The following is a 14,125-nucleotide window of genomic DNA, read 5'->3' on the forward strand; positions in this document are numbered from 1 at the left end:
CACATGATTTTAATTGCTGATGCTACATTTTAGCTGCAAATGGTTCAAAGAAATTCATCTACCAATAACTCCACAACAAAAAGAGAGAGAAAACATTTACTTGTTCCTCAGTCCAACATCTCACCAGAACCATTACTGCCCTTTATAAAACTGACATGGAAGTTACCTACATACACCCTAAAGTTTTAGCCATGATGGTAATTAAGATTTAAAACCAAAACAAAAACACATTTGAATGCTTATAAACCAAAACATGAAATCACTTTTTGTAACGTTTTAATTTCTAAGACATTTAAAAAGTCACACTAAAAATATCTCATAGAAACAAACGAGCCCAAAAGACAATCTGTAAACAAAACACTGTAAACAAAAGTAATATACCAGTGCATCTAAACATTATTTTAAAAGTAACATCATACCAGTTTTTTTTAAAGTCAGTACTGAATATATGCTCATATTTTTAAAAAATTATTTTAAGAACTCTGCCTTTATACATTAAATACTGTGCTAACAACAAAGAAAACTACATAGGGTTTTCAAATGATGTAAGCCTATGCTGTAGCAGGTTAAGTGGTTATGGAGGCACAGAGAGGTCTACTGTGCTCCAGCAAAGCAAGGCCGATGTCAATGCCCCTAAGAACAGGTGTACACAGTACACACCTTGAATACATCCAAGAGTCAAACCATGCAGAAGATTTCATGCTTATCCACTAATCAATCTCTCAGTGTGGCACTGAAGGAGCTAACCTGTATGTGCGCGAGTGTGCGTGTGCGTGCGATTCTCACATAGTCTCTTCTTTTAGAGCAGGTCTATTTTTATATAGAATATATATAAAGCTAAGTAAATACTGAATCTAAGAAATATCTTGGAAAAGTCGGTAAAAATTACAAATGTTATAACCTATAAAATTTATAATTTTAAAATAAGTATTGCAGAACCAATTAAGAATTGGCTAAGTCTCCTCAAGAAACTTTTTTACTACAGACGTGTCTAATGCCCCTTTAAAGTTGAGCCAAAGGTGAGAAAGAGTCAACAGAACGTCTGACTTCACACAGTCACCTAGACCCCCCCACCCAAAGAGAACAAAATGGCCATCCCCGGGGCCGCTCTGACCGCGGGCACAGGGCGCCCTGGCATCAGGCCATCTGCGTCCTCCCTCGCTAGCACAGTAACTGCAACAAATCAAAGACCTGAGGGGCGCCTGTCCTTACCAGAGTTCAAGTGCTTGGCCTCAGTGTGCTGTCACCAATTTCTGTCACGGCCTCATGCAGCCAGCCTCCAGTGTGTGTCCAATAGAAGCACCTGCATTTGCTAAGTCCCTCACTCAAGAGGAAGACTCTTGTGTACGTAACCAGGAATATACTCTTTATAGAACCCCAGAAGTGGCTGTAATCATGCAGCAGAGTATATAACCACCTGCAACTGTTCCCATAAAAGGCATCTGAGACCCAAGGTTCAAAACTGTCCCTCCATGTGAGGCATATCCTCTGTCTCAAAGGCAATGAAGATGCACCCAGTAACAGCTGTAGGAATTTATAATACATATCACTGCTTACTAATCAAACCTGGCCTAAGTTTTCCGATGGAAAGAAACTTTCAAATGAACAAAGAATTGATACAGACATCGAAAAGTTTAATATTTTACTCAGAAATTTTCAGACATCTTACAAATACCCCAGAACTTCCTACGAATGTGCCCAGAAACCAGTGTTAAGTTACAAGCGATGCTCTTTTATTTAAAGAACTTTCTTTTTCTTCTCCCCTTGACCTAGTCTGCTCAAAATATGGATTGCCTGCAAGCAAGTTTCAGTAAAAATCAAAGCTTGCAATTAATGTTTAAATAGGTGTAATTACCAGTGAAATTAGGAAACAACCAACTTCTATTAATTTTCTCAGTATGCAGATCCTATGCAGAGAGATTCACCAATACTAGACTGGTGGTATTTACGGAGTGTTGTTTAGAATCACAAAATGTTCTTTTATCTTAAAACTGGGCTGTCTTTTAATGAGAAGAGAAGCTCAGAAGGAAATGCAGAGGTATAAATAAAGGAGAGGTATACTCAATGGAACTTAGGAATACACAGATAAATTTTTCTTATTATTTTGGCTCTAAGTGGAAATCTTTTATGTCAAATATATACAGCCTGATTTTCATAAATTTCTCCCAAAAAAAACCCTTTAAACTCAACAATTTGAGAAAAATGTTCTTTTACGTTTGTCTGAACACAGACAATCTGTTGCCGTACACATAGTGCATGTGAACATACGTATTTATAGAGACTGCACAACTCCAAAGTGTGTGCAAAGGGGCTCATCTCTTATTTCCGCATGCACAATTTTCAGTACTCTATCCTAGTGGATGGTAAAACAGAGTACAATTTTATAGCTTTTATTCAATGGACTTAAAGTCAAGAAGCCATCCCCAGAATTATTTACAATTTCATAACTGAATGATTTATCAGATCATGAAACACTGAGAAACTATTCTTACCTCATGAATGCCGACTCTGTGTATCTGGGTGTTAAACTAGTACTTTTATAAATCCGAGGTTTAAACCAGCATATACAAAAGTAACCAAGACCTGAAGAATATGTTGACAGAAGGAGTTTCTACCACAGAGCATTGGTAATTCCATAACGGACACAAGAGCACAAGGAATTGAGGGATTTTTGAAAAAAAGCTTAAAAAAAATCAAGTGTACAGATAGCCTATAAGGCAAAATCTAAGTTACAAGTGTATTCGACACTGGCAACTATGTTATGAGAGGTAATACTGAATTCTACACACATAAGAGGTCAGAGAACTATGATTACAGAAGACTTCCTACTTGGCTTACTATACTGTACAGTGGAAGGTATTCCCATGGTGTTCTACCATGGATCAGGTTTTCAAAAGAATTTCATATTTTTCTCTTGACTCAAAGTCCAATCAGTATCATTCTGAAATATAAACCAGAACTACGCTTTTGTCTTTTTCTTCAAGGAAGTGAAAAATAGCATTTGCACACCACCGTTCCAATGCACCCACTGCAGTAACGGCATCTATAAAACTCGCATTTTTGCAGGGCCTTCACTTCGTATCCAAGTACCAAGGATGCCTTTCATGTCAGGTTCTCCATTTTGAATAAAATATATATTGGGATTTACCTGAATTCTTAGAAAGCCCCGAAGTTGCCTTTTCTAACATTCGCATATGGGTGACTGTATCAAGTGCTGCAAGCAAATGTGTCCACAGAAAAATGTGCTGCCCTACGAAGCCTGCGTTTGGCTGGAAACTGTGGGGTCCATCACACAGTTAAATGAGAAGAAGGCCTGCAGCAGCCAAGTTCTTAGGAGGTTATTAAAGAAATGGCGCTGCCAGGCCCAGGCCCTAAATGTGAAGCCCAGTCAGTGCGCGTCATTTCTGACTGACGGGGACGGTGGGAGTTGGGGCTCCCGGGTCTCTTGATGGCAGAGTGCTGCTGCATATCTCACAGTGCTTTGTGATGCCCGTTTGCTGACGGCTTTGATGTTTCTGAATCCCTTGAAGTATTTGATAAGTGAAGCTTATGAAGCCCTGCAGAGAAATTAAGAAAACGGTGAGAAATGAGGGATTGTTGCGTGGGTGGGCAGAGGGCTAAGGAGGCGGAGTGTCAAGTGTTACTGCGAAAAAGCTGTGATGTGCTGGCCAGACCCCCGTTAGCATGAAAAATCTCTTATTCCCCACTGCAGGCTCCCTGGGGGCCTAAGCAGAAGACAGTTGTCTCTTAGGAAGCCATGCCTTCTCCTCAATTCCATGAAGCTCTGGGGCCCATGGAAGCTTCTGGTTTCTTCTCTCTGCAGTTAGTCCCTTCCCCACCTCCTGCCCTCCATACCAATCCCAAGAGCACCCCTCTCATCCACCTCCTCCTGCAAGCTTGTCCCAGCCCCAAAGTGTGCTTTCCAGCAGGGGAACTGACCTGAGACAAGTATGATCCCATTTTTGTATACACACATGCAAGTATACATACAGGAAGACATCCAGAAAGACACACCAAAATATTAAGCACATAATTAAGAGGAAAAGCAATGGAAAACATGACCAAATAGAAAAGGAGAAATGGCAAAAGAATAAACTGAACATAAATATTTCATTATTCAAAGATACTTCACAGAATAAAACATTTTCACTACCTTTTACAGTTATGTTAGTTTCCCTCTGTATCATACATCAGTCATTTACATAATGTACCTGATATATACAACAGTCCTGTGCAACTCACAGGGGTAACAGGTAAACAAAAACCTAAGACTTTACGTGGCCCCAAAGCTCTCAGCACTTAGTAATAAGATGAAGCACAAAGATGTTCAAGAATACATAAGCAGCACATCTACGGAGAAGGTTTTGAGGAAACATTTTTATGAGGCTCAGACCTTTGTGACACATCAAAAACATACCTGGATAAGATTCTATTCCCCTAAGATTCCATTAGTTTATCTACCTGGCAGTTAAGCAATTTTTTAACGCTCTTAAGTCAACACAGCACTCTGAATTTTGAAGTTTCTACCACCTGCATATCTTAATGAAAGAAAAGGTAAAATTGAGACCGCCTATGATGGATGAATATGGGAAGGAAAAAAGAAATCGAGCACGAGCAGCAGTTCTGGCCAAACCACTGAGCGACAACAGGAGCCACAGCTGCTGGGCGTGGGGAAGCGCGTTTCAAACAGGGCCTGCTAGTGAAGGAAGTAGGTAGAGAGCCAGCGGAGTAATCAATGCCCAAAGTGAAAAGGAATCCCCTTTGAGGATAGATTATTTCCATTATTACTTCTAAAACTTGGGTGCAGCACAGGCTACGCATCTTTAAAAAAAACAAAAACAAAAAAACTACAATGTCTCTCTCTGCAGAAACAATCACCTCCACCACCATCTGATTTTTATCTTCTGTGTACCAGATACTCTAGGAGACAAATACTGTCATTATCAATGGACATAGCAGCAGAGGAAAAAAGACTACAAAACAAGGGGGGGGAGGAGATGGTTAAATTTTAGAATCAAATTATGATTCCCCATGGAATCAGATTTAAGATCTCAGACCATTCACACATTATTACATATACCTAAAGAGGATCTTTTTCTACATATAATGCATTTCTTCCTTAAAGCATTCCAAAGAGTAACAGAAAACATTTGGACAAAAAACCAAATCCATCTATTAGTTTTACACAAGTCTTGATAATTCTACTGCCTGTTATGGTCAAAGAGCCGACACAACATACATGAATTCACCTTAAGTTAGAAAGATGATATCCAGAATACTTAACACAAAACTAAATTTACTGCAGTTCATTTACAACCCTCTCATGTTAGTGACTGGTAAGTGGGAACTGATCTGACATTATGGCTAACTAATCTCACTGATGCTACCATGGGCTTAAAAATGAAGTTCTAACTTTAGACATTTGGTTCAGAGAGCTGCTGATTCCCACCTCACCTTGCAGATTTTAACCTGGCCAGCATTCTGAAACCTAGGCATGAAAATCCATAAATTATCTGGTGCTTCAGCTGCAATGAGATGTCACTTTCATTTCCAGGCACTATTGCACCAGCCATCCCCTCACAGGGTGAATTTAATAAAATATGGATGAATAGATAATTTGAAATCTTTTTTCCTTCCCAAAGGTCATCCCTTCAATCACAGGTGTTGGAAGAACTTAGTGGGGTGCAAAGTTTTCTTGTTGCTCAGAAGGTTGAAGTTATCTGGACCTTATGAATCAATCACTACGTAGCCTTTTGCAACAGCTAAAAGTCACAATGGAATACAGAGTATAAGCATTCAAATGATGTCAAGTTAGGTAAATGACCTAATGTTAGGATTTTCTACAATAAATCACTGCCAAATTTAAAATTACTCCAAACCCAAGAGGGTTTATATAGCAAGATAGTTTATAAAGCCCTGGTATTCCTACAATATAAAATAAAACTTATAAAAATATAAAATAAAAACATATAAAATGTTTAGTGCTAATGATGAAGTGGGCATGAAAAACTCATTCATAAGTTACATTTATACCCTTTTTTTTTTTTTTTACCTTAGCCAAACCTAAAGTTTTTAAGACTGTCACAATGCATGTGACTTTTGGAACACATGATAATGAATGCCCTCTCTCCTACTAATGACAAGAATACTAATATTTTTATCCTGAGTTATTTGGCTTACTGAAGAGAATTATGGATCAGTCTGATACTTGTAAAATCCAAGTAATCAAAAGAAATCTGTAACTAAAAAACTGTAAGAGGTACCATTACCAAAAACTAGTCTCTAGCCATTAGCCTAACCTTGCCTCGACCACCATCATCATAACAACAAAAGAGCTCATTTTATTGAGCTCTTATGATGTGCCAGGACTCTGCTCAGGCCCTTACAAGAAATATTCCAGTTAATATTCACAACAGTCCTTGAGAGAAGAAGATACTGTCACCGTTTTACAGATAAGGAAGCTGAGGCTTAACAAGGTAATTTCACACACGAGCATAACCAGTAAGTAGTGGGTCAGAAATGGGACCTCTATGGTTTCACACAGTAGGAAAAATGAACAGATGAAGATTTAAAATTAATTCAAATAACAAAATTAAAAATTAGCAGAAAGACAGAAAAATACCCATAAACCTCAGGATTACCTAGGGCCTTGAAAAGTTCTTCTCGTACAGCAGAGGTGAATTTTCTGACCAGACACAATGTTGTCACAATAGCAAAAAGCAAATTGTAGGATAATACAATATAGAAATTTCCCAGCCAATTAAACCTTCCAAAGTCTCCAAGTAGATCAAATCTAGTGATTCCTGTTAAAAATAAATAAAATAACCCTTAATAAAATCAGGTACAATATATTTAAACACCTTACAAAACAAAGTACAAGTCAGATCAAATTCCATGGACTTTCTCATTTGTTAGTGGGGATCCTAGTTAGAATACGTAATTGTTACCTTGTGGAACAGCATCAGCCAGCCCTAACCTACTTTCTCCACATGTCACAGTGTCTTGGAAGTGATGAGGCTGGAGTGAATGTCCCTTGTCACTCACTCCACTTACACTGACAAGAAATCCACTCTGCAGCTCATGGAGAGAATAGGCACAGTGTGCTCAACTGAAACAGGACGGAGAAAACACCTGACAGCCCTTTAAAGCGCCCACCTCCCCGCTGCTTGGTCCCTCTCCCCATGCAGGTCCCACATCAAACATCTCCTTGGAGAGGGCAACTGTTTCCTCTACAGAAAACAGCTGCACCCTCCATGGCCATCTATCTTAATTACATTTCTTTGTAACATGTGCTACTTCATATATTTCTTTTCCTTTCTGGTTTATTTATTGCCTACTTTCCCCACCAGTATGTAAGTTCTATGAGAAAAGGGACTTTGTTTTTTTCACTCCTGCAATCCTAATGCCCAGAGCAATGCTTGTACATACATAATAGTTACTACATAAACAGATAAACAACTAGGATGATTCCTTTCTGGGTTTGCCATTTTATTCCACAAGGCTGTGGTGTCCAACTCAGATTAATAATGTTTTTATTCCCACCTCCCCCCACCTGCCAACCCAGAAAGGCAGTTATCTCATATATACATTGAAGTTACTTAAATTTCCTATACACATTTTAAAAAACAAGTCTTTTTATTCAAAAGAATAATCCAAAAGTCATCCTATTCAGTAATAATGTGCCCTAGGCCAAATACTTATTGGAAAGAATATGTGAATGTTGGGATTTTTCTGACCACTGGTAAATAAATAAGTAAACAGCATTCAGGTAGTCAACTGACAGATGACAGGACTGCTGACAATCTTCAAGGAAGAAACTGAAGAGTTACTTGGGGCCATATAAAATTTTAATCATAAAGGACTGTATAAACAAAATCCCGTACACCTTTATTTTTTGAGTGGTCTAAGGATTTCAATAGTAACCAAACTTCATGTCACTCTGTCAGCTGACTTTTGAACTTAGCTCTCATCCCCACCCAAAGCAATCCCATCACCCGTTACAGGGACAGACGCCACAAAAGCAGTGCATAGACAACAGAAAAACCTTCATACCCAAAAGTATCACAAAAATAGGTTTCAAGACGTAGTTCTTTTTTTTTTAATATTTTATTTGTCAAAGAGAGAGAGAGCATAAGCAGGGGGAGTGGCAGGCAGAGGGAGAAGAGGCCCCCCGCTGAGCAAGAAGCCCAGTGCCAGACTCGATCCCAGGACCCTGGGATCATGACAGGAGCCGAAGGCAGACACTTAACCAATTGAGTACCCTAGGTGTCCTAAGTAGTAGTTCTTTTATGGCCACATTTACACAGGGCCAGTGTATTTGAACTTGAGAGACAATAATCTACCATATATTTTAAAGAAAAAATTAATGAAAACACAAAATAAAATATCTTTTTAAAGAAGGTAAAGGGACTCAAACACCAGGAGAATATGCCACAAAGACCACACATCATTAGTCATGGCAATAATCATGGCTGCAGCTTCTCAGAAAAAAGCCTTAATAAAACTTTACTTTGTCTGGGGCGCCTGGGTGGCTCAGTTGGTTAAGCACCTGCCTTTGGCTCAAGTCATGATCTCAGGGACCTGGGATCGAGTCCCACGTCGGGCTCTCTGCTCAGTGGGGAGTCTGCCTCTCCCTCTCCCTCTGCCCGCCCCCACCTCGTGCTCTCTTGTGCTCTCTCTCAAATAAAATCTTTTAAAAAAAATCAATAAAAAACTTTGTCAAAAGGAATACAGATCTAATTATACATTTTATTCTTCAAAGTACCATTTAATTTAACCTAGGAAGTTATCTGTAGACAGGATACAACCCTTCCAAAACAAATTTCAGTGATTTCAGCCCAAGGATCCCAGATAAGTAGTTCATTTGACCTTTAGGACCAAAGACTCCTTTGAGAATCTGGTGAGAGCCACAGATCTTTTCACAAGAAAAACAAAGAGATGCGCACCCATACAAAATCTTGCATATGATGAAGCTGATTTATGGAAAAACTGACAGATCACAAAATAAAAACCCTTGTCCAGATGCTCCAGGAAAGTCTTACCTGGTCTCAAGACATTTTTAATCATACACCACCATTAGCAAAAACAAAATTAGAACACATATACCCAATATATGTGTATTTAATCATTTTAAAACTATGTATGTACTACTCACTGGCTTTTACATTATATACAAAGGACAGACTTTAAAAATAATAATAATAATGATAAAGGTAAATAGGTATTCTCATATGTCCAAAAAATACCACAGTTATAGCAAATAGGCCAACAAAGGAGGTAAAGTGGTATCATTTTTTAATGCAGCTCATCCAGAAAAATGAAGATAAAGAGGAAAAAGGGAACAAATAAGAGATGAGAAGAAAGAGATAATAAAGAGCAAGATTATAGTCAAACATAATAATATCAGTAATCACATTCAAAGTAAATGGTCTGAACACCCAAACTCAAAAATAAAGATTAATACATTGGATAAAAAAGCAAGACCCAACTCTACATTATCTGTAAGAAATGAACTATTTAAATATAAAGACACAAACAGTTTGAAAGTATAAGAATGGGAAAAAGTATACTATGTAACCATAATCAAAAAATACCTGACACAGCTATATGAATGTCCTATAAAGCAGATTTTACAGCAAAGAATATTAGCAAGGATAAAGAATGTCATCATCATTTTCATGATTATAAAGGGGTCATCAATTCATCAAGAGAACATAATGGCCCTAAATATTTATGCATCTAATACCAGAACTTCAAAAATACATGAAGCAAAAACAGAAATGTAAGAAGAAATAAACAAATCCACAATTTTAGTAGATTTCAAAACCCTTCTCTCAATAAAACAAATAGTTAGAAAATCAGTAAGGATACAAAGAACTTGAGTAACATTATCAACTAAATTGACCTGACATTCATAAAACATTCTACCCACGAATACAATACACCTGTTCAAGCACAAAGATATATGAGGATAGACCATGTTCTGGGCCATAAAGCAAGTCTCAGTAAGTTCAAAATGATTCAAGTCATAAAATGTATTTCCTCACCTCAATGGAATTAAATGAGAAATCACTAACAGACAAATCTTTCTGGAAAATCCTCAAATATTTAGAAACTAAATAACAGGCTTCTAAATAATCCATGGTCAAAGACGAGATAAAAAAGGAAGTCGGAAGGATATTGAACTGAATGAAAATGGAAACACTATAGATCAAAATGCGGGGGGGGGGGGGGTGTAGCCAAAGCAGTACTTAGAGAGAAACTCACAGTGCTAAATGCCAATGTTAGAAAATAAAGATCTCAAAAATCAGGGAACTTAGCTTCAATTTTAAGAAAGCAGAAAAATAAGAGAAAAACCCCCCAAATAAGCAGAAGAAAGTAAATAATAGTGCATCAATGAAAGGAACATAGAAAAAGAATAGAGAAAAATAAATGAAACTAAAACCTGGTCCTTTGAGAAGATCAATAAAAATCAATAAACCTCTTAGGGCACCTGGGTGGCTCAGTCAGTTAAGCAGCTGACTCTTGATTTCGGCTCAGGTCACGATCTCAGGGTCGTGGAATCAAGCCCTGCGTTGGGCTCCGAGTTCAGGAGGGAGTCTGCTTGAGAAGCTCTCTCTCCCTCTTCCCCTTTGCCCCTCCCCCGACTCATGCGTGCACACATGTGCGTGCACTCTCTCTAATAAAATAAACCTTAAAAAAAAAAATCAACATACCTAGTAGCAATAGTATTAAAGAAAAAAAAAGACAAATTACTAATATCAGCTATGAGTAGGTAATTAGCACTGCAGTGCACTGATATATCTATCTATACTGAAGGGATAATAAAGGAACTTTATGCCAAAAACCTTGACAACACAGATGAAATAAATTCCTTAAAACATTAACAAACTCACTCAAGAAGAAATAAATAAGCTGAGTAGTCCTCTATCTATAAAAGCAATTGAATTTGTTGTTAAAACCTTTCTGCAAGTCAATCCCAGGCCCAGATGGCTTCACTGATGAGCTGTATCAAACGCTGAAGGAACAAACCCCAGTTCCAGAGCACCTCAGTGTCTCAGTGCATTAGGGCTGCTATACCAGGATGCTGCAGGCCAGGGGGCATATGAACAGCAGGCAGGTACCGCTCACAGCTGTGCAGGCCAGAAGCCCCGGAGGAAGGCCCCAGCAGGGCTGGAGTCTTCAGAGGGCACCCCCGGGGCTCCCAGCCAGCCATCCACTCACTGCACCCTCACACGGCACAAGGGCAACAGAGCTCTCCGGGGCCTCTTTCCTAAGGGCATGGGTCCCATCCATGAAGGGAGGGCTTCATCACCTATCACCTCCTCATGCCATCACACTGGGGAGTAAGTTTCAACACACAAACACTTAGTGTATAGCACTCACCTAGCAAATTGAAGAGGAGGAAATACTTCTGAATACTTTCAATCAAGATAGCATTACTCACATAATCAAAGCCAGAAAAAAGTTATTAACAAGAAAAAAAAAAACCTACAGATCTATGCACTCATACAGATACAAAAATCCCAAGCAAATGTTTATCAAGTTAACCCAACAATATTTAAAAAAAAAAAAAAAAGGGATACTATGTCATGACCAAGTGGGGGATATCCCAGGAATGCAAGATTGGTTTAACAATCAAGAATCCCGCACATTAACAGTCTAAAAAAGAAAGCCACATGATTATATCAGTAGACGCAGAAAAAGCATTTAACAAAATCCAACATCCGTTCCCGATAAAAATTCAGCAAAGGAGAAAAGAAGGAAACCTTCTCAACCTGGTGAAAGGCATCTACCAAAATAAACAAGCAAAAAAACACTACAGCTATTACCAGTTAACAGTAAAGGACAGAATGCTTTCTTGCTATGGTGAGAAACAAGTCCAAGAATGTCTGCTCTCACTACTTCTATTCAATATTGTACTCCAAGCTCCAGATAGTGCAATAGACAAGAAAAATAAATTAAAGCATCCATACTGGAAAGGAAAAAGTAAAACTATCTTTAGTCACAGACGACATCATCAACAAAAATTCAGCAAAATCTACAAAACAGGTATTATTATTAAGCGAGTTTAGCAAGGTTGCAGAATAAAAGACCAATATACACAAATCAACTGTATCTCTGTGTACCAGCCATTAACTAATATAAGAAATTAAAATTTTAAAGAAATACCATTACAATAGCATCAAATGTGCAAGACCTAAACAAAAAATGCAAACTTTGCAGAGACAAATTAAAGAACTAAATAAGTATACAGTGTTCAGGGACTGAAAGACTCAATATTGTAAAGATCTTAATCCTCTCCAATTCGTTCTACAGATTCAACACAATCCAAAACCCTCGCAGACATTTGTGTAGAAAATGACAAGCTAATTTAAAAAGCCACAGGGAATGCAAAGGACTTAGAATAACTAAAACCACTCTCAAAAAGAACAGACTTCACTGCCTGATCTCAAGTCTTACGATCAATCTACAGCAACCCAGACAGTGCAGTATTGATGTAAAGACAAACAGAGACATCAATGGAACAAAATAGAGTCCAGAAATAAACCCACACCCACACATACATGGACAACTGATTTTCCATGAAGTTTTCAAGGCCATTCAGTGGGAAAATGAATAGACTTTTCAAGCAGTGGTGCTAGAATAATTGGCTAGCTATATGCAAAAAAATGTATCTCAATTCATACCTCATACTATATGCAGAAATTATCACAAAACAGAGTTAATTTCTGGATCTAAGTACAAAAGCTAAAACCTAAAAGTATAAAACTTCTAGAAGAAAACACAGATAATCTAAGTGATTTGGGGCTAGAGAAAGATTCAGTATACTGATATAACACCAAAAGTACAATCCAAAAAGAAAACGTGGTAAATCTGACTTCATCAAAATTAAGGATGTCTATCCTTTGAAAGATATTGTTAAGAGAATTAAAAAAAAGCCACCAAATGGGAAAAATATTTGCAAATCACATATCTTGATAAGGAACTTCTATCTAGAAAATGTAAACAGCACCCAAAACTCAGGAACAAGAAAATAACCCCAATTTTTAAGATGAGCCAAAGATGTGAACAGATACTTCAGAGATATACAGACAGCAGATGAGCACTTGAGTCATCTGGGAAATGCAAGTAAGTCCACAAAGACATACCACTACACACCTACTGGAATGCCAGACAGTAACTGATGGTCTATACCAGTGTTGGTGAAGATGGAGAGGAACCAGGAGTCCCATACTGGTGCTGAGAATGCAAAATGGAGAAGCACTTTGGAACAGTTTGGCAGTTTCTTAAAAAATGAAGCATACACAAGGCTCTCCATTTTCTAGTTATTACCCAAGAGAAATGAAAGCACATGCCCATACAGACACTTGGATATGAATGTTCACAACAACTTTACTTATAATAGCTAAAAGTTATCACCTCAAACGTCCTTCAGTGTGTGACAGGATAAACAAATTGTGGTCCACACATAAAATGAAACACTACTCAACAATAAAAAATGAACTACCGATACATGCAACAACCTGGGTGAATCTTAAAGTAAATATGCGGAGTGAAAAAAGCCAGACAAAAAACAGTACATATTATATGATTTCATTTATATAAAACTCCAGGAAACATGAACTAATCTATAGTTATAAAAAGCAGGTCAGTGGTTGCCTGGGGATACAGGGTCGGGGTGTGATACAGTGGGAGAGGTGTGAGGGAGGAACTACATAGGGCCAAAAGGAAACATTTTGAGGTGACAGGTATGTTCACTATCTTGACATGGTGATGGTTTCACAGGTGTACAAATAAGTCAAAACTTGTAAAAAAAAAAAACTTGCCAACTGTACACTTTAAATATGTACAGATTATGGTTTGTCAATTATACCTCAGTAAAGCTGTTAAAATACATAAGGCTTCAGACTATATACACCCCATAGCATGCATGCCTTTATTAGCTTATGGCTGTGGCAATTAGATTTAATTAGAAATTCTATATTTCTATATTTGCTCTTGTGTTACAAGTTAAATTTTTATAGTATTTTTCAGTCCCTATCATATTCCTAACACTATACAATAGGTACTATAGGAGTTACAAAGTATGTAAGATATTCATTCCCTTCATGGAACTGTCTTC

At 37.9% G+C, this 14,125-nt stretch overlaps 2 protein-coding genes across 7 annotated transcripts in view; one reads left to right on the forward strand and one right to left on the reverse strand.

The window, feature by feature from the left end:
- Nucleotides 1-14,125, forward strand: part of RNF32 (ring finger protein 32) — an 80,351-nt gene that overhangs the window by 59,212 nt on the left and 7,014 nt on the right. The gene's annotated exons all lie outside the window — the stretch shown is intronic.
- The window catches only part of LMBR1 (limb development membrane protein 1), a 55,929-nt gene that overhangs the window by 3,755 nt on the left and 38,049 nt on the right, over nucleotides 1-14,125 (reverse strand). For 2 of the 6 annotated variants that reach the window (XR_012376690.1, XR_012376691.1), the window contains exons 9-10: nucleotides 6,642-6,803; nucleotides 3,149-3,557 (exon numbers count right to left, since the gene is read on the reverse strand). The exons of 1 other annotated variant lie outside the window; for it this stretch is intronic. Coding sequence is in view for 3 of the 5 variants with exons in the window: in XM_025862137.2 (XP_025717922.1) it covers nucleotides 3,472-3,557; nucleotides 6,642-6,803 (248 nt within the window). In the remaining 2 variants the exon portion in view is untranslated. Of the gene's footprint in view, nucleotides 1-1,613; nucleotides 3,558-6,641; nucleotides 6,804-14,125 lie in introns of those variants that run through there. 3 more of the 6 variants (XM_025862137.2, XM_073887538.1, XM_073887540.1) reach the window with 3 other exon arrangements.

The sequence above is a fragment of the Callorhinus ursinus genome, unplaced genomic scaffold (genome assembly GCF_003265705.2).
Source record: "Callorhinus ursinus isolate GAN/ISIS: 27379988/994484 unplaced genomic scaffold, GSC_fseal_2.0 scaffold80, whole genome shotgun sequence".
Taxonomy (NCBI): domain Eukaryota; kingdom Metazoa; phylum Chordata; class Mammalia; order Carnivora; family Otariidae; genus Callorhinus; species Callorhinus ursinus.